The sequence below is a fragment of the Bos taurus genome, chromosome 1 (assembly GCF_002263795.3).
Source record: "Bos taurus isolate L1 Dominette 01449 registration number 42190680 breed Hereford chromosome 1, ARS-UCD2.0, whole genome shotgun sequence".
Classification (NCBI taxonomy): Eukaryota; Metazoa; Chordata; class Mammalia; order Artiodactyla; family Bovidae; genus Bos; species Bos taurus.
Window position 1 is genome coordinate 95294175 of NC_037328.1, and position 25987 is coordinate 95320161.

A 25987-nucleotide genomic window follows, 5' to 3' on the forward strand; every position below is an offset into this window, starting at 1 on the left:
TTTAAGTACAAAGAGCCAAGTTCTCACATTGTACTCGTAATTCACCAAGACCAAGTTGTGCCACATTACAGAGAAATTAGGACACCAGAACAGAGCACGGACTCTGTTGAAGTTAACTATGTCTCCTTTAATATTTTTGCTAATTCAATCTACACTTCCGCCACAACTAGCAAATCATGGTACAGTGGAAGGAAGTCTCTAGGCAGTAGACTTTATGAAGAAACCACCATCAGATGGTTGAGGGTGAAACCCACCTCGATGGAAGGAGGCCTCCTAACCCTACTGTGTTTGCCTCCAACTGACTTTCTGGCAAGTCAAGCAGCAAGAATCAAGAAGGGCCTTGTGGTGCCCAAGTGCAGACACACAAAAATATAAAGCCCAAACAAACCAAAACAAAAACATCCCACAACTCTAGCAGTATCCTAACTAAATTAATCCCGGGATGAGTTTTTGAAGCCATGTATTCTTTTGAAGTGACAGGGCCAGCAGTGAGTAGAGAAGTCTATTAAATGGTTTACCTGTGAAATATAACCTGGAGGCACATGGATGGGAGGAATGGATCCATTGGGTGACATCATGGGAACTTCAGCAGGTCCTAAAAGAGGGAGGAGTAAGATATTAACAGCTGAAGAAATATACATTATTCAAAACAATCTCTGGTAATGTTTAAATATTATCAAAACTGAAGAGAATTATTTTGACTATTTTCTCTTCAATAGTTGGTATCTCGTGCCTTAGATCTGAAATGGATGAAAAGGAATTCTCCAGTTGCATAAGTCAAGGGGCTGGGAAGGAGAAAACCACTATGAATATCTTTATAAAGATTTAATGATTCCCAAAGCCTCAAATTCCTAAACTAAAGCTGTGCAGATAAGAGTATTCTAACAAAGTGGGGCAAAAAATTTCCTTTTTTGCCTTTAAAAGAATGTACTATTAATACATGCTTAAGCAAGTAAATTTTTAACTGAGTTCACCTCTTCTGCTTTAAAAAAGCTTTGGGTTTAAAATTTTTATTTTGATTATTGTTTTCAATAAGCTACTGTATCACAACATTAATTTGACATAGAAGAAACCTTTAAAATACTCCAAACCCACTGAATTTGACATATCTCTGATAAGGAAGGGGGTAAAAATAGACCATGTTTAAAACTAGGCACTACTACTACTAGGAATACTCATACAAAATCTAATTGGATTATTTCAGAGTAAAGCATTCAATTAACAAAAGGTTAGTTTTCAAAATATTAAATTCAACAAATGTTAATGGCATGTCTAAGGCAAACAATCAAAGGCAAAGCAATCATCAATTACCTAAGACATAGTTTGAGTTAAATATTTAATTACAAGGAAACTAACTGTCATAACATCAAAATCAATTTCTGACACCCTTCCAAAGATTCTGTGACTAAACAGTTTCCCTGGAAGAGTGCGACCTCAGGTTACAGGCTTTCAGTTTGATAGGTGGCTCCCCTATTTAGCAACCCACATCCCAAACGTCAATCCAAAGCCGAGTTTCGAGTCTGAGATGTGACTTCCTGGCTCCAAATGCCCTGTATTGTTTATTTGCTTTCCCCTAATGTGTATTGTGCCGCTGGCAATGAAAATTGCCCTGCTGTAACAAAAACAAAGAAAAATACAACGCTTTTCTTGGCAGAAGCAGACAGACCCTGCCACCCAGTGCTGTATTTACATATAAGTACAATACACCTTTCACCTCACTGTACAGTCCACTGTTAGAACTACTTCTCAGGAAAAGCGTGGAGGAACAGGGATGTCAGGGTGCCCATCGAAAGGTCTGCACATATAGGAAAAATACAAAGAAGAAGGGCAGAAAAGATTGCAATATTCATGTAACATTCCATATGACTAGAGTCACTGAAACTTCACGTACAACGTGCCAAAGCTCTGAACCATCTATCTGATAATCTAAATATGTACAAAATAGCACAGCAGTCTCTTACACTGTCACACACTGGTAATCAGTTAAAGCAAAGGATGACAATGGCGTAAGAAAGGATAATTCCATGACCCCAAGGTATTTTTAAGTATGAATCAATCGAATACATTCACCTATCACCGAAGACACTTTCCAAATTCATCCTTCTTATCAGCTTTAGCATTTTTGCCATAGCCATTAAGACATTTAGGTATTTACTATATATTTTTATTTTAACTGATTCACTTAAAAAAATCATAAACGACTGTTTTACCCTTAGCCTGAGTACTATCCTTGAAATCCAAGGGTCAGTGAACTCAGATCTATAAGCAGGCATTACAAGCACACCCTCTGTCTAGTTTCATTTACCAGCTCACTATTCACACTGGTTTTGTAACCTTGAACAATTCACTTAGCCTCTCTTAGCCTCACTTATCAAGTGTTAGCCGCTCAGTCGTGTCCAACTCTTTGTGACCCCATGGACTGTAGTCCACCAGCCTTCTCTGTCCATGGAATTCTCCAGGCAAGAATAGTGGAGTGGGTTGCCATTTCCTTCTGCAGGGGAACTTCCTGACCCAGGAATTGAACCCGGGTCTCCTGCATTATAGGCAGATTCTTTACCGTCTGAGCCACCACAATTTCTAACCTCACAGGACTGGGTTTAAAGGTTAAACCCTAAAGGAGATCAGTCCTGAGTGTTCATTGGAAGGACTGATGTTGAAGCTGAAACTCCAATACTTTGTCCACCTGATGCGAAGAGCTGACTCATTGGAAAAGACCCTGATGAGGGGGAAGATTGAGGGCAGGCAGAGAAGGGGATGACAGAGGATGAGATGGCTGGATGGCATCACCGACTTGATGGACTTGAGTCTGAGTGAACTCCGGGAGTTGGTGATGGACAGGGAGGCCTGGCATGCTGCGGTTCATGGGGTCGCAAAGAGTTGGACACGACTGAGCGACTGAACTGAATTGACTGAATTCATGCAAAAGCACTTAGGGCAGTGCACGGCAAAATGTTAGCAATCTTTACAACTTCTTTTATTTATAGCTTTTTGTTTTCTCCTGTTCTTTAATTACAGTTACATTTTAAGCACTATTTTTTTTTTAGATGCATGTCCGTGCAACACATAAAATCAACACGCATATACTCTGTACGACACTGACTTAACAGCAAAAACTTCCTCATCAGATAAATACCAAATAGTTGACAGTACGGAGTGTGAACAGAAATGCTACCACCTCAATAAAGTACTACTTTTTAATCACCAAATTGTATACCAGACAGTCTCTTAACCCCAGGCAAGACCCCTAAAACTGTTAAAGTCATTTGTATAAAATGCTTTAAAGAATGTAGGACAAGTCAGTGATTTACAGCCAGAAAACGTTTTCTTCCTGGCCTTGATTTCAAAAGTAGCCAAATGACTTTACCATGCCTGTGTCCCCTTCCTCTTGTCACTGCCATCAAAACCCTTTCAAAAAGCATTGCGAAATATACAGTAATGGTTTCTGAAACTCAGCTCTGCCTTGGAACCTTAAGATTTCACTCCTTTCTGAAGTAAACCATTGCACCCTCAGGCATTCAGGAGTTTCAAAATAAAATCCCTTTGCACAGTGGTGGTATGAGAAAAGTCACTGTCTTCCTAAATACTTATCTCCCAATCAGTGAGTTTAAGTGCTTCTGCTCAACAGTTTGTGTTTGAGAGCTCCCTTATACTATTATAATTCGTCCCTAATTAAAACATAAACTTCTCTTCCTAAACTTTTAGAATTACTAGATACCTTTTGATTTTTTAATTGGTGATCTCATGACACAAGATTTAAAGGATATAGCTATGAGAATACAGTGGAAAATGGCTCTCTTCTTATTCAAACCACCAACACAGGATATGTGAGGCAGGGAGAAAAGCCACACAGTCTCCCCAAATTTCCTCTTTGACTGTATTGGGAAATCATTGATCTATTAAACTTGAGAAAAAAATTTTAATCACTTAAGATAGCTCAAACCCTCTTTATTTAAACATTCTTGGTACATAAAGGTAGGTCTACACAAATATACATACACACAGATGAGATAATTTGAATCCAAACATACATCTCCAAAATACTTTTTTTTTTTTTTTTGAGAAACTAATTAAGAAGCTCACCTAGAGGCCATATGAATTCCACAGACAGATAAAAGATGTCACATGTACAATTTCTAGAACTGGAATTAGAATGTTAGCTAAAAGTCAAGTAATTCCATGAAAAAATGTCTTGGGAAATTTGATCAATTTCAGCTTTTAGGCTGTGACTTCAAGAGTCAAGACCTGCCCTCCCCACCCTCACCTCAGCTTTTTTCATTGAACAAGATGTGACACGCGAATAAGAACTATGATCCATTTATAGTCATTAAAAATTTTAACTGCAATATTCATGTACATGGTCTGACATCTTAAAAGTCTGTTAGCATTTGTTAGTGAATTGATTTTTCATTTACTTATAACAACTGTGAACAAGAAAGGTCAGAGAGTGGCTTAATTATTCAACCAGTAGTAATTCATGCAATGATCCTACAACTTTATTCTCATATCAAAGAGACTGAAGGGAAGTCCAGCAATGTATTTTTGGGGCCACACATAGCTCATGGAGCTATGCCCCCACCAAGGCTGTAAGCCCATTCTACTTCACTTCGTGTTTCTTCCCTGCTACTGGTGATCCCACACAGCTCCCACAAGGAGGTACTCCTGGCTCTGATACTATTAATATACTCAGAATATTCACCTGTCCTGAGAGAAGAGTTAACTAGATTGACTCTTGACTGGAGGAGGATGTGCAAATAAGGTTCAGACACCTAGAAGTGGTGGAAAATGGGAATCCAGGGTATCAGTTATCATTAAACCAGTCTCAGAAATAGACCAGCTATAAATAATTATACCACAATTTTGCCATTTTGAAAATGTATTGTATTTTTATGAGCTGAATATTCACCAGTAGGTAACAACTAGTGAATAAATAGAATGTTATTACTGTATTTGTATATAAACTGGTACCTGTGTGTCCAAATGGCTAGTTTCAACAATAGCCATTAGTAGCACTAGATTACATTCTTAGCTTATTAACTTAAATATTATCTTGTTCAAGAAGAATGAAAGAGGGGAAAAGGATATAAGAGGACTGAGGGCACAGCACAGCAAGATGAAGGGAAACTAAGGAGAAAAATAAAACAGGGGCAAAACCGGGATGTGATGAAATTCAATACACCCTATTGAAAACAAAAACAAAAGCCTCCAGATCTTTCCAAATAGCCAAAAGAGAATTTCCTGCTGGCTGAAGTAGTCATAAGGATAAGACCACAGCTAGTAGGTAACCAGATAATTATGGTGAAAGCAATTACCAAGACAAACAGCCTAAATAGAAGTACACTTGTGCTGTTTGCCATGCATGGGCCTAAGACTAAATACAAAATGTGAGGTCTTCTGGTGAATCTTGTGATTGTCTAATAATGAATCTCCAGTTAACTTATGGTGATTTGAGACATGCAGACAAGTCAACAGATTATGTAGGCACTTTGGGGACATTGTTGTTGTTGTTGAAGTTATTCAACACTAATTAATCCCAAAGAGGACTAAAAGGAATACAAAGATAAAATACAGGTCCTAACCTAAGCTTAAACTCTAGTGCAGTGGTTCTTACACTTTAGTACACATCAAAATCATCCAGAGGGTTTCTGAAAATCCAGATGACTAAATTCCACTTCCTGTACTTTCAGAATCAGAAGATACGGGGTGGATCCTAAGAGTTAGAGTTTCTAACAAGTTCTCAAGTTGGTTAAAAGACAACAAGCATACATAGCAAACATCACACTCAATGGTTAAAAAACTAAAGCTTTTACCCTAACATCAGGAACAAGAGAAGGATGCCCACCTTCAACATCACTATCAACACTGTAACCAGAAGTCCTAGCTAGAACAACTGGGAGAAAAAGAAAAAGCATCCAAACTGGAAAGGAAGAAGTAAAACCATGTTCGCAGATAACATTACCTATATATAGAAAGTCCCAAAGATTCCATAGACAAAACACTCTTAGATTTTAAAAAAGAGTTCAATAAATTTACAGGGTACAAGACCAACACACAAATCAATTATGTTTCCTTGCACCAGAAATGAACAATCTGAAAAGGAAATTAAGAACATAATTCTATTTACAGCAATATCCAAAAGAATAAAATACCTAAGAATAAATTTAAACAAAGAGGTGAAAGCCTTCTGCACCTAAATTACAAAACACTGCTGAAAGAAAGTAAAGAAGACCTACAGAAGTGGAACCCAAGAACACCTAAACAAAGACACGGAATGGAAGACAGTATTATTAAGATGGCAACACAGTTCAAAGTGATCTACTAAGTCAAAGTGATCTACAAAGTCAATCCCTTCTCCGGAGGATCTTCCCAATCCAGGGATCAAACCCAGGTCTCCAGCATTGCAGGCGGATTCTGTACTAGCTGTGAACGACAAGGGAAGCCCAAGAATACTGGAGTGGGTAGCCTATCCCTTCTCCAGGGCATCTTCCCAACCCAGGAATAGAACCAGGGTCTCAAGCATTGCAGGTAGATTCTTTACCAGCTCAGCTACAAGGGAAGCCAAGTCAATGTAATCTCTATCAAAATTCCAAGTCTTTTTGGCAGACATGGAAAAGCAAATCCTTAAGTTCATATGAAACTGCAAGAGGCCTCAAACAGACTAAAAAGAATCAACTTGGACTCCTACCTGATATCATATACAAAAGTTAGACCTAAATATAAAAGCTAAAACCATAAACCCTTAGAATAAAACATGGCTATATTTTCATAATGTTACATTTGGCAACAGATTCTTAGATGTGACACCAAAACTACAAGCGACACAAGAAAAAACAATAAAGAGGACTTCATAATAACTAAAAACCTCACGCAAAGGACATTAGTAACAAAGTGAAAAGACAACCTATAAGACAGGCAAAACATACTTACAAATTCTGTATCTAGTAAGGAACTAGTATCCCAAATATATAAATAATTCTCACACCTCAACAAAAAGACAACCCAGTTTTTAAAATGGGTAAAGGGCTTAAACAGTCATTTTACCAAAGAAGACACAGAGCCAACAAATATGAGAAGATGCTCACCACCTCATTAGTCATTAGGGAAACAAAACCACAATGAGGCACCGCTTCAAACTCCTGCAACAGCTATTCTCATAAAAATGGAAAATAAGTGTTGGTGTGGATGTGGAAAAACTGGAACCCTTGTACAACCGCTGGTAGCCGTGTAAAATGGCACAGCTGCTGTGGGAATCAGTTTGGCTCTTCCTCAAAAAGCTAAACAGAAAAGTACTATATGGCCCACCAATATGATTTCTAGGAAAAATATACCCAGAAGGATGGAAAACTGGGACTCAAACAAATACACACACACATGCTCACAACAGCACTATTCACAACAGTCGAATGGTACAAACAGCCAAAATGTCCATTTGGGAAAAACGGGTAAATACAATCTGATATAATACTCACAGGGGAATATTACTCAGCCATCAAAAGGCATGAAGTACTGACAGATGCTAGAAGGTTGAAAATATTAAACTAAGTAAAAGAAGCCAGACAAAAGGTCACACACTGTGCGATTCCACGTACATAAAATATCCAGAATAAATAAATCCGAGATGAAACTCAGATCTGTAATTTCTGATGGCTGAGCAGTGGGAATGATTTGGGATATTAACTGTGTAAAAGATGGAAGCATTTCCTTTTGGGGTGATGAAAATGTTTTAGAACTAGAAAGAAGTGAATGCCCAACACCGCAAATGCACTAAATGCAAATGAATTAAAAGTTAATTTTATCTAATAGTTCATGTTAATATTATATGAATTTCACCTTAATAATTATTTACATTTTCTAAAATAATGTTACATGATGAGTACATAACCAAAAAACTATAAGATGGTAAAACTGTGGTTACTAATAAACTACTAAAAAGCAACTGAACACAAATCTCCTAGAGCACATTTCATGACTCGTACATTAATTTTGGGGAGGATGTTATTTCTAGACACTGTGCTATGCAAAATACCAGTAAGCTGCATTTTCAGTCCTCAAGGGACTGACGGTCTAATTATGGGGTACAGATATATAAACAAATGCACACAAGGATGCATTTCAGGCACTATTTAAATTCAGCAAGATTTTAAATGATTATCATCCTATGAACATGTTAGTGATTACAGAAATGAGCTGTTAGAAGACCCTCAGGATTTGGAAGAGGTCTCACTGTTTTACAAGTAAAGAAACTGAGGCCCAGATGCAAGCTGAGCATCAGGCAGGTGATGGAACAATAGGGTCTGGAAGTCAGTTTTTATAGTTTTTAGCTCAGTGTGGTTTCCTTTAGGAGTAAGTTTTGCTGTTTCTTAAAAAGGCATTTTTTTTCCTCTCTCTCTCAAGGTGTAATTTTCATATATAGTTAGGTACAGACTGCACATCTCTCTGGTGCAGATGTACTGGTCTCTCCAATCTATAACTACTTCTTCCCCCAGTCATCCTGCCAGAGAGGAAACAGACTGGAAAGAGCAGAATCTGAGCAGTGCAAGAAGAAAACACTTGGAGCTAGGGAGGCCTGGGTTTGAATGTGAGCTCTACCACTTCCTAGCATGACCCTGGGCAAGTTACTTAAAATCTCTCTGACAGATCAGCAGTTTTCTGAGTTACAAAAAATAAAATAAAATAACAAGAACTAATTTCAAGTGTTGTTCCAAGGACTGGGAGTTGTAATGATGCATATAGTGCCCAGTTGATGGTGGGCTGCCGTCTATGGGGTCGCACAGAGTCGGACACGACTGAAGCGACTTAGCAGCAGCAGCAGAGGGACTGGTCAAATAATGGTATTTTAAAAACAACTTTAACATTGTGCCATGAAGAGAAATACAATATGAACAAAGAGGTTAATAGAGAATTTATCAGAAAGACAAACCTAGACAGCCTATAAAAGAAACAGAGACATCACTTTGCCAACAAAGGTTGTTTGTATAGTCAAAGCTATGGCTCTTCCAGGAGTCATGTATGGATGTGAGAGTTGGACCATGACAAAGGCTGAGCACCTAAGAATTGATGCTTTCAAATTGTGGTGCTGGAGAAGATTCTTCAGAGTCCCTTGGACAGCAAGGAGATCAAACTAGTAAATCCTAAAGGAAATCAACCCTGAATATTCACTGGAAGGACTGATGATGAAGCTCCAATACTTTGGCCACTTGATGTGAAGAGCCAACTCACTGGCAAGGATTCTAATGCTGGGAAAGACTGAAGGCAAAAGGAGAAGTGGGTGACAGAATGAGATGGTTGGATGGCATCACTGACTCAATGGACATGAGTTTGAGCAAACTCAAGGAGAGAGTGAAGGACGGGGGAGCCTGGCAAACCGCAGTCCTTGGGGTTGCAAAAAGCTGGGCACAACTTAGCAACTGAACAATAACAATAACAGAAAGACAAATGAAGAGTTACAAGAGCTCTCAAATGAGCGAGTCACTTGTTTTGCCCGTCACATTTTTTCCTCTAAAAATGTTTTTCCATTTTTGGAGGAGATTTAAAATAATATTGTTGATTTAAAATAATATTCTCCTTTTAAAAAAATAATGCATTCAAGATACATGAAATATGATTAAAAAACAAGGAACAAATTTCTTTAAAAGGGAAAGATTGCTGCTTTGCCATAGTAATCTACTTTCCCATCCCTAATTACTAGCCCTACCTCTCCCAAAACTACCTGTTATCTTTCTGTAATTTCTAGGAAACCTTAGAAAATTGCAGGTGTCTAACTTTCTAAATGTCTGGACAACTCTATAAATAAGAAGATCAGCCTTTGTTTTCTGAAAGTCAATCCTCTACTTCTCTCTGACACTGGCTTTATTACAAGAATTTCTAGCCTGGCTCAGCATTGTCCTTAAAAGCAGCAAGCGACCATAACAACAAATTGCCTAGTGACTAAAATATTCCTGCTGAAGTCTTCCTGAAGTAAACCACTCACAAAACTGAGCTGCTGATAGAACTCATAAATAATAGGATACCACCATCTTAACAATTACCCATTCAAAACACAAGAAGGTATGACATCAGTTAAGTATGTTTCCCATTTTGAATTCAACTTTTTTCTTTCCCAATATTCCTCTTTGAGCTTGTTCTGTTACTTAGCTGTTATAAGGGCATCGGGAGTAGAAAGTTTAATCTCACACCAGATTAAATTTCATCAATCCCTTGTTCCTTAGTTTCAATAAAATCAATTTATCTGCTTTATCAAGTTTTTTTAAGGCTTAAATGTTAACAAAATCTATATACTTATTGAGTGATTTTTCTGTATTAGTTTATATTTTATTACATTCAATTCAATAAACATTTATTGTACAAGATGCTGTAAGAGATTAACCACCACACAGGAGACTTTATAACAGAAATGTTACTAACTACTACATAACAAGCAGCAATTGTTTTATTAGAGGCCAAGAGCACTGGAGCTAGACAATAATCATCCACGGCGGGTAGAAGGAGCATATTTAAAACTCCCAGTGACTGGCATGAATGGTAAAGGAAGTTAGTGAATCCATTCACAACAAGCACGATGGCTAACACAGTTTTAAAAAGAACTTGATTTAAATTCAGGGCTACGCTGGATGGGAGTGAAGTTTGTGGGACAATAGATACATGTGTATGTGTGGCTGGGCTTTCCCGGTGGCTCAGCGGTGAGGAATCAGCCTGCAATGCAGGAGACCTCGGTTAGATCCCTGGGTGGGGAAGATCCCCCTGGAGGAGGAGGAAATGGCAACCCACTCCAGTATTCTAGCCTGGGAAACCCCACAGACAGGGGAGCCTGGCAGGCTACAGTCCATGGAGTCACAAAGAGTCGAACACAACTTAGCAACTAAACAACAACAACAAATATGTATGACTGAGTCCCTTTACTGTTCACCTGAAACTATCACAACATTCTTACCTGGCTATACCCCAGTACAAAATAAATTCAAAAATAAATACAGTCAGGGCTACAGAAATACAAGCTCTAAGACTGTTAAAGAGATTAGATATCAAGAGAGAGGCCGGTAATACAGCCTTCAACTCCTGATTTTAGAAATTCTGGTTGCTGCTTTGTTCTGTTCAACAAACCTTTGCTGAACCCGATCTAGTTGCCAGACCCTGAGCAGGATGCCAAGGACACAATGACATTGAAGAGAACAAGGATTTCTGTTCGTAATTATGGAGAGAATGGCATGCAGAATGAGTAATGCACAGGTGCAAAGAAGTGTGGCCCGGGGGCGGGGGGCGGGGGGGCAGTGCAGGAATGCAGCTCTCTGTCCTGCTTCTGGCCTGAGATGTCTCTGACAGATAACTGTGTGACTCGGCATGGAGTCAGGCACATGGCCCAGACATCTCAAACTGCATGAGCCTTTGGGAAGAATCTAGTCCAGCAATAGAACTGATTAAAGAATTAGATAGGAGGTCTGTGAAAAATGGTTCCAAAGGTTCATCTTTGGGCAAACCAAGACACAGGATGCTGAGTTCACAGATCCAGCCTGATGCTGAAACTGGACCTTCCGAGGTCTTAGGGCCCTGCTTTTCATGCTAAACTTTCTCATCCTATTCAAACTTGGAATATAACTTACCCAGTCCACAGATGAAAGCATTCAGTATCATCCTCCCAGTTAAACTTATCTAAATGAACACTAAGATTCAGTCCGTCTTTGATTTTTAATGTCAGGTTTTAATGGAAGATGATCCATGGATTTCCTTATTTATACTTAAACCAGGACCTTATAAACTTCAAAGCTCTGAGGAATGATACAAACACAACTCATTAATACCAAGAATGGGCTTCTGATATTTTACAAAGAAAAGTCTCTGCAAAAGTTCACAGCAAAATTAAAGTCATAAAAAAGGCATTCACTGCAAAGCCTTTTGAAGCAAATCTTTTCTTGCATGTTTTCTCTATGTCCATCAACGGCATCAGAGAGCCCATCACATTTTCTTATTGAGGGAAAAGAGGACCCTTTTGCCCAAGTACTGGTGTTCCAGCTAATAACTAACTCAAGAGGAAATTGCCAAAAAAACTGAGTTGGAATGGGTGACTGTAAGTTCAGTGGAACCCTCCAAGAGAATCTTGCTGAAGGTAAAAATTTATTAGGGCAGAGTACTTAAAATTTCATTTTAAATGTACTGAAATAAAATGCAAACTGATGTTTTTAAGAAATAAGTCTATTAATTTTGTAGAGAAAAAAATCAGAAGAAAGATTATTCATTAGAAGGGCAGTGGCAGAGACAGCAACTAAGCAAAGTGCCAGCAGGAATGGGGCAGACCTTACTCACTGTGACCCTGAGTATTTCAAATGGGTATCCTTCATTCTTTCACCAGCCTTCTCTGCTCTCAGAGAGGGTTATGAAAGGGAATGTGCATGCTCAGTCACTCAGTCATGTCTGACTCTACGACCCCCTGGACTGTAGCCCACCAGGCTCCTCTGTCCATGGGATTTTCTAGGCAAGAATACCGGAGTGAGTTGCCATTTCCTCCACCAGGGGATCTTCTTGACCCAGGGATGAGTAAAACGCGGTGCATTCTTCCTCCCCAGGTCTCAGTTCCCACCCCATTTGGCTGACCAACAAGCCTGTTTCTCCAGGGAAGGACAGAACAGCAAATAAAAGGCAGGACAGCAAATATTTCATAACTCTGTGAAGAACTCAGGGGCAAATTTGCACTTCCTTACAACTCCAAGGTCATGCTGTAGAGGGGCAAGTTTGAAAATAGCACTGAGTCATTAACTCGACAACAGTATGTGATTGCATTCCTCTCAAGAGCTGTTTTACATGATCCATCTGTTAGAAATCAAAGAACATTTAAACATCTCCCACCTGAAAGCTGAATTACAAATAATAATAATGTATAGCTCTACCAACATATTATTACACAATATATTTGGGGTGGGGTGGGGAGGTTTCAAGTATCCATTGCTCTGATGAGGTTTTAAGTCAACCACAGAGGATCCCTTTTAATTGCCCTCAAGGCAGGCTCTTCTGCTCTTCATCCCTACCCATCCCCCACCAAAAGCATGCTTCCCATAAGGGAAAGCCTTTAACAACATTCTAAAGGCATTTTATTGACAGCATCCCCACATGGCTTACTATTTTGGTTCTTTTAACTCATGTACCTCAAAAAAAGAGAGAAATGTCTGGGATCCATGGCATAGAACTGCTCAAGAAAACTAATAGCTATTACGAAAATAGAAAAAACAAAACAAAACACTAACCCATAGAACACAAATTACAGTTTATCTACCTGATGCCATTTTCCCACAAGTCTATAAGGTCATTGTATTTGCTCATTCACAATCACACGTCAGGTTGGAAGTTGCTTCTCAACAGAAGACCGGCAATCTTCTGAAATTAACTTAATTTTACCAAAGTGTTGTGATTGCTAATGAAAATCCTCTAAATTGTCCAGTGGCTGGGACCTAATAATGGGCTTTGAGATGACTGGTTCAGTTTATAGTTCTAACGTCTACCTTAACTAAACCATGCAGAGGGAGCCAAGAGAGTAAGTGAGAGTTGCTATAGACCAGATATGTTTACACAGCTTGTTGCATTTACTCTTTTGTTTGTATGTGAAAAACAAAGGGCAGGCTGAGACTGACAGTAAATAACAACTACAAATAGATTAGACTCTCCTATTTGAAGTCTGATCAAAGGCAGTCAGTAAACACCTCCAAGTAACTGCAGGACGGCTGGATCACTCTGGCTGGTTATTTTCTCAGCTATAAAAACGAGCTGACACAATTATTGGTTGAGGGGCAGCCGACTGTTTTATGGCATAGATGCTTTCTTGTGCTGGCACACTGGTTCAACACAAACAAAAAATTTTCCTAAGTAAGCCACAGTTCCAAGTACCAACTCTTCATTTACCAAGGGGCCTGAGACAAATGAAAATGGAGAGTCTAAGCTTGGGAAACAGATTACCAGAAAGATCTCCTAACTGATTAACTGCTGTTTTTTCTGAGCTTAAAAAAAAATGCAAGCTTTTCAAGAGACAGATAAATTTTAAACTTCTCTCATCCACACAACTACCGGTCAATCAGGAATAGCCAAGACTAGGTCTACAGGGATAGATAAGAAAAGGAAAAAGCAGAATTATCCATGTGTTCAATGAAAAACAAAAAACCAGTAATTTCACTTATACTGCCATCAACGGTTAAACAACTTAACCACCAATATACAAACATGCTCCTGCTGCTAAGTCACTTCAGTCGTGTCTGACTCTGTGTGACCCCGTGCGACCCCATAGACGGCAGCCCACCAGGCTCCCGGTTCCCTGGGATTCTCCAGGCAAGAACACTGGAGTGGGTTGCCATTTCTTTCTCCAATGCAGGAAAGTGAAAAGTGAAAGGGAAGTCGCTCAGTCCTGTCCAACTGTTTGCGACCCCATGGACTGCAGCCTACCAGGCTCTTCCATCCGTGGGATTTTCCAGGCAAGAGTACTGGAGTGGGGTGCCATTGCCCATAAATCCCTTCAAGGCAAAATGTTCACATTACACCCCTTCCAGTCCAGACATCCCTACTCAGATTAAACTGTGAGTATCAGAAGATGTGAATAAGTCTTCTTCAAACTCTTCGTCTCCATCACTGCCTTTGAGAAACCGTTGTTTTGTGACTTTTCTTCCCCACAATATCACCTATAAAATAACTCCCATATGCACAAGTCTCTGAAGACCTTCTACTGAGATACAGCTTAAGGCTCATACTTACTAAGTGATCACATTCACTTTTAGAAGAGTAAAACAATGTCAAATATCTGATTAAAATTTTTTTGGTCACAGATATGAGGTCAAGTTTGTTAGGCAATATATTGCTAGAACAGAGTGAAGATTGGATAACAAGAAGAAAGAAGGTTTGGGGGCAGCAAGTTGACATTCTCCAAAAAGAAACAAGGAACTAGACAGCGAATATAGAAGGAGGAAGAAGAAAAAACAAAAACACAAAAGAAGGAAATAATCTGATGGATTGAGGAGAAAATTTAAACCATGTGGAAAAACCACACCCAGAAAATACATGGTGCCAATTAATCTCTACTGAATTGTTTTCCAATTCAATGTGATGCATTAGAAGGTCTGTGATCAGAGCACACATATGATACTCAAAATAGCAACTCAAAAAAAGCATGATAGTAATATAGACCTTGGTCAATGGTTCATTTCAGCTTTCAAATGGTATTTTTAAAAACTCTGATCTCCAACACACTCCATCAAAACCAACTGAAGCGCAGTGAGATATGGGATCCAATCCATAAGGCCTTGGGTAAGTCACTTAACTGTGCATGTAATGCCTCAAATGTAACCCAAAAGAAACCTAATGATTTCCAAGCTTCCTTCTGGAGCAGTAGCATTGATGTCACTTAGGTCCATCCTTGCAGACTGTAGAAGAGAACTGTTAGTTGACAATCCCTAAAATCCTTCCAGTATAGTCAAAGCTATGGTTTTTCCAGTAGTCGTGCATGGATGTGAGAGCTGGACCATAAAGAAGGCTGAGCACAGAAGAATTGATGCTTTTGAATTGTAGTACTGAAGACTCCTGAAAGTCCCTTGGACTGCAGGGAGATCAAATCAGTCTATCCTAAAGGAAATCAATCCTGAATATTCATTGGAGGGACTGATGCTGAGGCTGAAGCTCCAATACTTTGGCCACTTTATGGGAAGAGCTAACTCATTTGAAAAGACCCTGATGCTGGGAAAGATTGAAGGGAGAAGGAGAAGGCGACGACAGAAGATGAGATGGTTGGATGGCATCACCAACTCGATGGACATGAGTTTGAGCAAACTCCAGGAGATGGTGAAGGACAGGGAAGCCTGGCGTGCTGCAGTCCATAAAGTCACAAACAGTCAGACACAACTGAGTGACTGAACAAAAAAATAAGCCTCAAATGTGAATTACATTAGAATCTCTGGTGCCTTTTGAAAATGTTGATTTCCAGACCTCTAGAATCTGCTTCCTTTCACAGGCTGACCAGCTCGACCTTCCTCATCCCTCACCTATATACCCCATTGGCTTTAATGCAGATGTCCTAGGAATCAGTCAGATGAATAACAACCTAGAAAGAATGAAATAAAATTAATAAAAGAGTAAGAGAAAAGAGTAAGCACATCCAAGATCCTTGAACCACATCTCATTTGTACTTACTTTAAGTCAAATTAGCTGAGTCTTAGTTTCAGCACGTTTAAAAGTGAAGAGGGGAAAAAAGACAGCCAAGTTCCATAAATTTTATCCAATTAATGGGTATTTAATTAAATATATATCAAAGATGACTATAATTTGCCTAAAAATACTCCTCCAGTTTAGTCATAATAAAGCAACTATTATTACACTCCTTTGGTAACAACAAAATCACAGAATTTCATGTAATACAAAATAATAAACACTCTATTAAGAAGCAGTCTACGGCTTCCCTGGTGGTCCAGTGGCTGAGAGTCTGCCTGCCAAGGCAGGGTACATGGGTTCGATCCCTGCTCTGGGAAGATCCCACATGCTGCCTGGCAATTGAACCCTTGCACTTCAGCTACTGAGCCAGCGCTCTAGAGCTGGCAAGCTCCAACTACTGAAGCCTGCTCACCCAGAGCAGCCAGTGTAGCCCAACCACAGAGTAGCCTCCGCTCGCCACAACTAGAGAAAGCCAGTGCACAGTAACAAAGACCCAATATAGCCAAAAAATACATGAATAAAGTAAATCTAAAAAAAAACAAAACATAAATGAACTGAGATCATTTAAAAAATAAAAGAAGCAGTCTATACACGTATTAATTTATATGATTACCAGGCATCAGTGATAGTTTAATATGAAACTCTATGCACCTAAAAATAGACAAACAGGGAAAACATTTGACAAAATCTTTGTAACTGTTTTTAGTCAACAGCCAAGATCACAGAATCAAAATTCCCTCAGGGGTGGGAACCATCTTAAAGGTCATTCAGTTCAATTCCCCAGCTGAAGCTCCAATACTTTGGCCACCTGATGCAAAGAACTGACTCATTGGAAAAAACCCTGATGCTGGGAAAAATTGAAGGCAGGAGGAGAACGGACGACAGAGGATGAGATGGTTGGATGGCATCAGCAACTTGATGGACATGAGTTTGGACAAGCTCCAGGAGTTGGTGATGGACAGGGAAGCCTGGCCTGCTGCAGTCCATGGGGTTGCAAGAGTCAGACACAACCGAGTGACCTAACTGAACTGACTGAGTTCAATTCCTAACTTAAGGCTTAAACTGCTGATCAAAATCTCTAGTAGGTGGCCAGAATATTTTACATAATACAGAATTCACTTTCTCAAAATGCAGCAAATTATTTTTTAGAAATCTTAATTGATAATGGTTTTTTTTCCCTTTAAGAAGCAGAAATCTGAATTCTGTTCCTCAGAGTGTTACAGACTAAATGTAATCTCAATCCCGCAAAACAATCCTTCAGATACTTAGGGAGTTGAATCCCATCAGGCCTCCCAAAGACAAAACCATTTGGGATTCCTTTACCCTCTCCTCTGTGATGTGGCTTCTAACTGCATCCCCATTGGTCATCCTAACAATCTATCTTGTCAATGACCTTTTTTAAACTTAGGCTCTAAAAACATTACACTCTATCCCTCTAAGCACAAGGTGTGGAGAATCATCACTGCCCTGGTCTGTGTACAGTCAACAAGTCTATTTCAGGCAGTCTCTCATCCACACCATGGCCAGTTCACTAATGATGAAAGTGAAAGTCACTCAGCCCTGTCCAACTCTTCGCGACCCCGTGGACTATTCAGTCCATGAAATTCTCCAGGCCAGAATACTGCTCTTCCCAACCCAGGGATCGAATCCAGATCTGCACCGCAGGCAGATTCTTCAACAGCTAAGCCACAAGGGAAGCCCAAGAATACTGAAGTGGGTAGCCTGTCCTTTCTCCAGGGCATCTTCCCGATCTAGGAATCGAACCAGTGTCTCCTACACTGCAGGTGAATTCTTTACCAACTGAGCTATGAATCTCTGAATTTTCCATGCCTATGGAGAACCAGTAGCCTCTGCAGTTGGGAACTCAACCCACTACAGGAGTCAGGCAAAGCCCGAACAACAGAGTACTGCCAAGTTCAAACCTGAGGGAGACCATGATTTCATTTTTTTTTTTCATTTTAAATTGTACTAGGTTATTGAAATCACCAGTATTAGAATCAGCATTATAGTCACTACTTAAATATTTATATCTTCACATTTATATGCTATGAATAAGTTTTTATGATATTATGTGAAATAATCTAGGCATTATAATTTATGTGTTTTTGTTTTAAGTATATTATCATATGAAATAACAAAGCTCACTTCATATTAAGTAGTCTTATTACCTATAACTATAACCCAAAGGTTTTTGCAACAGAACAGTCAGGCATTACACATCCAATAATCAAGATACTTTCTCATTTTCAATCCCATCTTATACAAATACGTCAGCTGCAAATTTTTCACTCTATCAGTTCAGTTCAGTCACTCAGTCGTGTCCAACTCTTTGCGACCCCATGAATCGCAGCACACCAGACCTCCCTGTCCATCACCAACTCCCAGAGTTCAACCAGACTCACATCCATCGAGTCAGTGATGCCATCCAGCCATCTCATCTTCTGGCGTCCCCTTCTCCTCTTGCCCCCAATGCCTCCCAGCATCAGAGTTTTTTCCAATGAGTCAACTCTTCGCACAAGGTGGCCAAAGTACTGGAGTTTCAGCTTTAGCATCATTCCTTCCAAAGAAATCCCAAGGCTGATCTCCTTCACAATGGACTGGTTGGACCTCCTTGCAGTCCAAGGGACTCTCAAGAGTCTTCTCCAACACCACAGTTCAAAAGCATCAATTCTTTGGTGCTCGGCTTTCTTCACAGTCCAACTGTCACATCCATACATGACCACTGGAAAAACCATAGCCTTGACTAGACGAACCTTTGTTGGCAAAGTAATGTCTCTTAAGAATAAGTATATAAAGAATGACAACAATTCTACACATGGGTAACACATCTACTGATAAAAAGCAGGTAACTTCTCAGCTGATGTTTCTCTCACTTGAGCCAGAAAAGAGAATATTTTCTTCCCTACAACTTTTGTTTATTCTTCTCAACTTTTACACCCTTTTGGGTATTTGCATGCAAATTTTTTTCATTTTTTGTATGTCACTACAAAGGTTTTTTTTGAAAGCATACTACACAAAAATATAGAATCTGATGAAAAAATTAATACTTAGGTTTTCTTAAACCCTGAAACCATCTGATAGTGATTCCTTTTACTGAAAAATATCAATAATTTTGATGGCCTTTATTCACATCACTTCCTTAACCAGCTCCCCTACCCAAGAAAAAGAATGAAAATAATAGCTTATAACCTACGAAGGCGTGTATCCACTTTTCAACTTTGCTAAATTTCATGAATATTTTGAAAGTGCCAATATAATCTGTGAAATATTCTGGAAAGGTTTTCTCAGAGATTCTTGATTCTATTTGAATTTGTTATTTCAAAAAACAAAATTTTCTTTTTTCAAGAACTCGCTTTCTCATTTTACACCACTCTGCAGGTTTTTCATGAGGACTGTTAGCAATTATATCTATATTGCAATGGGCTTATAGCAACTTACAGATCTCTCTACTAGTCAGGTTCCCAGAGGGATTACTCATTCAAAAAATTAAATTTAAATTCATCTATGTTTGTTAGTGGTCCAAAGTCTAGAATCTCGACTATGGCCCAACAGAGTAAGAAGCAAAAAAACAAATGATGCATGTTATTATGTGTAGTATAGGGGCATATTTTTATAAATATCATATTCTACCAAGTCTACGATACCGTCAATAAGACAACAAAATTTTATATGCTACTAATAAAGAAAAAAAATGTTGCCTTTAATTGACATTTAAAGATGCATGATAATTCAAAAGGTGTTAAAATGGGAGTCGAAATGCATCCTTTAGAATTCATGAGATATGGTACAGCCTGAGAAGAAACTAAAAGAAATTAGAAAATTCACAGTCCCAACCTTTAGACCTATCCAATGGTCCAATGGATGTTTAAGAGCTTTGTGAACACAATCACAAAATTTCCACTAACAACCCAATTTGGACTTATCATAAGAGCCAGCTTTAAGTCTAATGTCTCAGAAACTACCAAAACTCATTTCCTGCACAAAATCTTCCACTTTATAATTACAGAGTAGTTTACTAAAATAAATGTATTCTGCCCCTCTCCTTTCTCCGTTAACTTCAAATTCAGATTCACTGTATGTTAGTTGGACTCAGTATTCCTATAACTAACACATTTGTTTTACTCAAGCTAAATATAAATTGACTTATAGTTTCTAAATATTGAAAGTTCCCCCAGAGAAAAGCAGGTCACTGTCCCCTGGAAGGACTGGCAATCTCACTATGCATTAACCTAAAACCGAAGATGATTTCTGAGAATAGCCATGCATCTCTAGCTTCCTCATATCCTGAAAGTATTCAAAACCACTGGTTCAGGACTCTTAGGGCAATTGTTTAACAAAGTAAAGAAAAAAAAAATTCCTTTAAAAAAAAAGTTTTATATCTCTGGAGAGACTGCGAGCAGTGTGAGGAAGGTCTGGTCGTCCCATGGACTCAGCAGTACGTACGATCCGCATTAAAATGCCATGTCTTACAAATGTATGTGTTCCCAAAACTCATTCTCAACATAATGAAAACACGGCTTTACCCCATGTTTTAAAGAGTCCTGAATTCCTCTTAGTCTCATTCTTGTAATGGAATAAATGACATTTTCTGCTTAAAAAAAATATAATCTGTCTCCTCCATTTGCTTCCCACCTGCTTCCCTCCACTTCCACTCCCCACACCTCTGGATGAAGGCTATATGGGGAGGGGCACAAGATAAATTCACATATCCATGTTTCAAAAAAGCCACTTTTGACAGTGGACAGTGTGTCAGTCTAATCTGTGACTGCAGAGTAATTAACGTTCTGACTACTATTGCTCTCCAGCAGTTAGGAGAAACACCAGATGCCTTTAATTTGTGCAACATCACTCCCTGTGTTTTCTTCATCCCATGTGCTCACATCACAATATTCTTATTAAAGTCAGCCAAAGTAAAGGAAGAAGTAAAGATGAAGATCTTAAGTACCAATGTATGGTCCTAACCTGGACTTTACAAGATGAGATTTACCAGGAAGTTAAAAAGCAAATATTTTCTTTAAAGACCCTAGAAAAAGAATCAGTGTTATTGATAATGTTTTATTTTGTTCTCTTTTAATGTCCTAATTTTACCAAATTCACTACTCACAAAATGATTCAATACATCTGGGAGAGTCTAGCCTATCAAAATTTACCAAACAGAAACCTAACAATCTGAAGCATATGTACAAAAATAAAAGTAGCCAAATCTGACAGGGTGCTTTGGTCACTTTTTTCCCCTGGAGATTCTACTTTTTATTTGATATTCACTGTTTCTTTTTTTTTTTTTTTAAACTTTACATAATTGTATTAGTTTTGCCAAATATCAAAATGAATCCATCACAGGTTAATGATTTACTCAATGATTGGGAAGCAAGTGCTAAAATGTTATGCTACTTCAACATTCAAGCGGCTATCAAGCAAAAGTAACACCAAATAAGTTTTCCCATTTCTCCAGGTTTTCACACAAACTAACATCTTAGCTGCAATTTACAGACTAATCCTAAACCAAGCAGAAAAGACTGCTGAAGACTACTAGATGGCAGCTGCTAGAATATTAAAGTAGTGATCACAGGTGTCATTCAGAAAGTTGGGGCTGGGAATTCTCTAGATGTAAAGTCAGCACTCTCTAATGAGCTCTTTTGTGGGGAGTTTGTGAACCCCTCAAAAACAGATTCCAAACAGGCAAAATAGACTCAGGTCAAATAAAATAAAATTAACAAAGGCAAGGAAGGCCAAAACAAAAGAAGTAATCAGAAGAGGTAGAAACCTGAGCTACTTTTTTGGTCATAATTTCTCTCTCAAAAGAAGAACTTGAACACATTCTCATTTTAGAGCAATTCTAAAACTTCTGGATAGGTTTCATGTGCTCAACACATTCGCACAAAATTTTTAATTTAGCTAGTGTTTATAAACCACATAAAACATCACAATGCAGCATGACCTACATTTTTTAATAACTCATTTTCTGAAATATACTCTGTAGAATATACTTCTAAACAAACTCTCTTTTTGACAGACTCTTAGAAATGAATGACAAAACTTGCCTTACCTTATTCACGCACTATTTTGACTCCTTTTCAGAAGCCATATGACTCGGTACACCTTTTCAGATGACCAGTAACTACTCAACATAGCATTCATGAGCTGCAATAAATATAATTCCTAAAGAAAAAAATCCTTTTAAACTGACCAATTTCAATCAGCCCTATAATCCCTTGAGAAAAATTAATTATGCTGCCAATAGTCATATTACCTTACAGTAGTAAAAATTAGTCTAAAAACATTCTTTCCAAGTCTTATCCTTCTCTTTCCCTCATCACATCATAAAGAAATAGATGGCTGAATAATTTCTATATATTTTTCATATACAGCATACAAGAATATATAAACATTCTGATTTTACACTAAGATACTGGATAGTGACTCATTACCTTCATATTTAAAATAAAAATGCCAATTAAGGGCTGAACAAAATTTACTACCCACTTACCTATTAGCCACAATGTAATTCAATCTATTTATAGTAACTTCCAAAGAATTAAATATGGAACTTCTCTCTGAGATAAAAACAGATGTAGAAGGGCAAATTCCTTTACCTATAAAACACATTATCCTTCTGAAGTGATCTCAGCTTCCTAGTATTTAGATTTTAAGTAACTTTAAACACTTCTCCAAAATACACTACAAGAAATAAAGAAAAGATTGGCTGAAACTCTGCAAGGAGAATGATACTGGGCCTATTCTTCTAGATTCAATTCCAAGCTTCACCAGTTACTAGCTGTGTGATCCTATGCATATTAATTACTAAACTTCTCTCTATCCCTCAATTTCCTCATCTATAAAACAAAGAAGGTAACAGTACCAATCTCACAAGATTATCAGAGGACGGAGTGAGTGAGTGAGTGAGGGAGAGACATGAGGCATGTCTCAGAAGAACGCCTGGCAGCTTAGCTCCCCACGGATCAGCTGGGATCACCTCTATTACTCCAGAGCCACAGTAGCCACTTCCTCTCCAGCCCAACCATTCCTGTTACTCCTGTTATACTCCAGTTTTAACCAAATGAGGTAATTGACCCAGATTTTTCTGTGAGTACAGGAAATCACAAATAAAATTATACAGACAACAAAAACAAATACCAATATCCAGACAATAAAAATGATTAATACCTATCCGGTCAACAAAAATGGTTGTTAACACCATAGCTTGGGATGGGGTGATGAACCTCGTTTTAAGCTTTCTATCAGGTTAAGCCAAAAAATCATTTATTCCATCTAGGCAAATCAACACTGGTTTCTCATTGGCTAAGGGAAAGCAACATAGATTTATTGCTGTGTGGGAATCTATTTTTCCATTCATAAAAGCATAGTCCTTCCCATCAGTTACAAGAAACCCTCTGCATTTTCCCCACAATACTCAAGCAAAGTTGGCCCAGAGGTTTAACAGACACTTGATAAATAACTCAGGCTAAAATGGGTGTTTCCTATGAGTGCCGTGTACTCATTTAGTTTCATTACCAGACAATGTTGTTGGTTCTGTCCTTTCTCCACCCATCCAAGGTTTCTAGACAACAGGTAATTGCAAAGAAAGTCTAACCTTGTCCTGTGAGCTGTGTCCTCAAGTCACACAGCTAATACTAGAGCTTGCCAAAAAGCAGATTTCAGTACAGAAAATGACTCAATAAAGGGACCGAAATGGCAAAAAAAAAATCCCATTTTATTTTATAGAATAGGTTTGAAACTCTAAGAAGAGTTTATAAAGTAATTAAGACACATATATCAATTAATCTTTTCTTAAGGAATTATTCAAGTGGAATGAAACCCTATTACCCATTTAATAACATATTATGAATGTGTTATATGCTTTGGGAGGTAGGTGTGTGTAAAAGTGAACAGAAGTGAGCCACGAATTGGAAACTCAGTACTGAAAGTTTTATTTTGCTCAGGGGAAATCAGGAATATTCTCACAATTCTATTTACCAAGGCAGCCTGGTTTATTTATAAAACCTTGGCCACGAGTGGCCAGAATCAAGGCATTTCAATGGAGCTGTCTTTTACTTTCTTCCTTTTTTTCCTCTACCCCCCACCTCATTCTCCTTAAGAAGCATCTCCGGTGCATGCTTGGTTTCTAAAGGTCTGATGAGACTATGGATGCTCCGGTGAATACTTAAGTCTGAAAGAAATATTTCTCTTTCCCTCCTTTGAGTCAGAAAATTCTGAACACAAGAGGATCCATTCAAGGCATGATAGAGTGCCTCACAGAGGCAGCAATATGTTCACAGTTGGCAAACAGAGATCTGTTTGGACAGTGAGCACAGCCATCCACTCAGCAAACATCAGCTTCCCTATTAGTTCACAGCAGAAAGAACCAGACGCTGGCGGCCCTTCTTTCAGTCTCCAACACCACTTTGGGGCAAGCCTTCTAAACAAAATGCCTTTGTCCAACAGTTACAATTCAGTGAGTCCCAACGGCTTTCCTAGAAGCTATGTCTGTCTATTCACAATTGAATTTGGGCCCAAAAATCATTTCTAAAGGTCTAGAGGAAAAAAGTAATGGGGAAAAAAAATTTCCATTGAAAATAATAGACAAGGAGTGACTGAATGGCTTTATACAATCAGCTAGAACAGCAGCAGGAAAGGCATGAAGTGTGTGATGTATCTAAAGGGCTATCAATCCCCTCAAGGTGGTTTTGGGAAAACAATGTTTGCACTGAAACCTGGAAGGACACCAAGTATAACCTTTCAAAGGAAGTTAGAGAAGAGAGAGCAAATCAAACAGCAAGCTCCCTGTGGAGTGTGTGAATATGACACTCCTCTCCACAAGGCTTCAAAATAATATGCAAGTTAAATACTATCTTCAGAAAGACACTAAAACTGGTTAGGACATCTGGTTCTACCCAACCTTTCACTAAATTCTCAGTCATGAGTTTAAATTCACATATATACACACAAAAGGCAGAAAACAAATGCATGGCCTGTCTTGCTTTCTCCCACTGTAGGCATGAACTTGCTATATGAGTACTTGTTCCTACAGACCCACTAACACAATTCTGCCATTTTTCCTAGTATAAACATGAAATCAAATAAAAAATATGAGTATATTCACAGGAGAAGGTTAGGGGAAGAGAGGGCAGTGTCCTCCAGGATAGTACACTGTCCATAGCTGATAACACTAACATATTCTTATTACTAAGAATTCACTTGTTACCTTACCTCTTTTCACCAACATTATTTCTATATAGTTGGAAATGAATAAATCTGAGAACTTCCCATTTAACATACTTCTGACAGCAAAGACTCTTACATAGTAAAACTACTGCCAGCCCATAGTCAGGTTCTGTAGAGCCTAGAAGCTAAAAATGGTTTTCATATCTTTAAAGGTTGTAAAAGAAATAAAGAATATGCATCAAAGACCATATGTGTGCAAAGAAAAATATTTACTATCTTGTCCTTTACAGAAAAAGTCTGCCAACCCTGAAAACCAGTAAAAAGCCTCAAATAACTCCTGATTCTATTTAAGCCAAATCATGAATGTGGAGCCAACTTACGAGTATGCTTTCAAATAATCTCTTCCAGGAGTCAAAGACCAGACTCAGGAAGATGAAAATGACACAGTTGAGGACCAAAGGACCTCACCAGGACTCTGCTCATTCAACAACAAAGGGCTAATAAGACAATCCTAAGATCTAATAATAAGACAAACTCTTTATCCTCTGGGAAGATACCTTAAAAATTGTTCAACTTGGAAGAATTCCTGAATAACACTGGCCCTTACCAGAAGCTGTTAGTTGGATCAAGTGAGTCCAAGAATACGCAAGTACCTACC

At 38.5% G+C, this 25987-nt stretch overlaps 1 protein-coding gene across 11 annotated transcripts in view; it reads right to left on the reverse strand.

The window, feature by feature from the left end:
- Positions 1-25987, reverse strand: part of FNDC3B (fibronectin type III domain containing 3B) — a 358677-nt gene that overhangs the window by 172939 nt on the left and 159751 nt on the right. For all 11 annotated transcript variants that reach the window (NM_001206211.2, XM_024992081.2, XM_024992092.2 and 8 more), the window contains one exon: positions 519-595. In NM_001206211.2, the coding sequence (NP_001193140.1) occupies positions 519-595 (77 nt within the window). The remainder of the gene's footprint in view (positions 1-518; positions 596-25987) is intronic.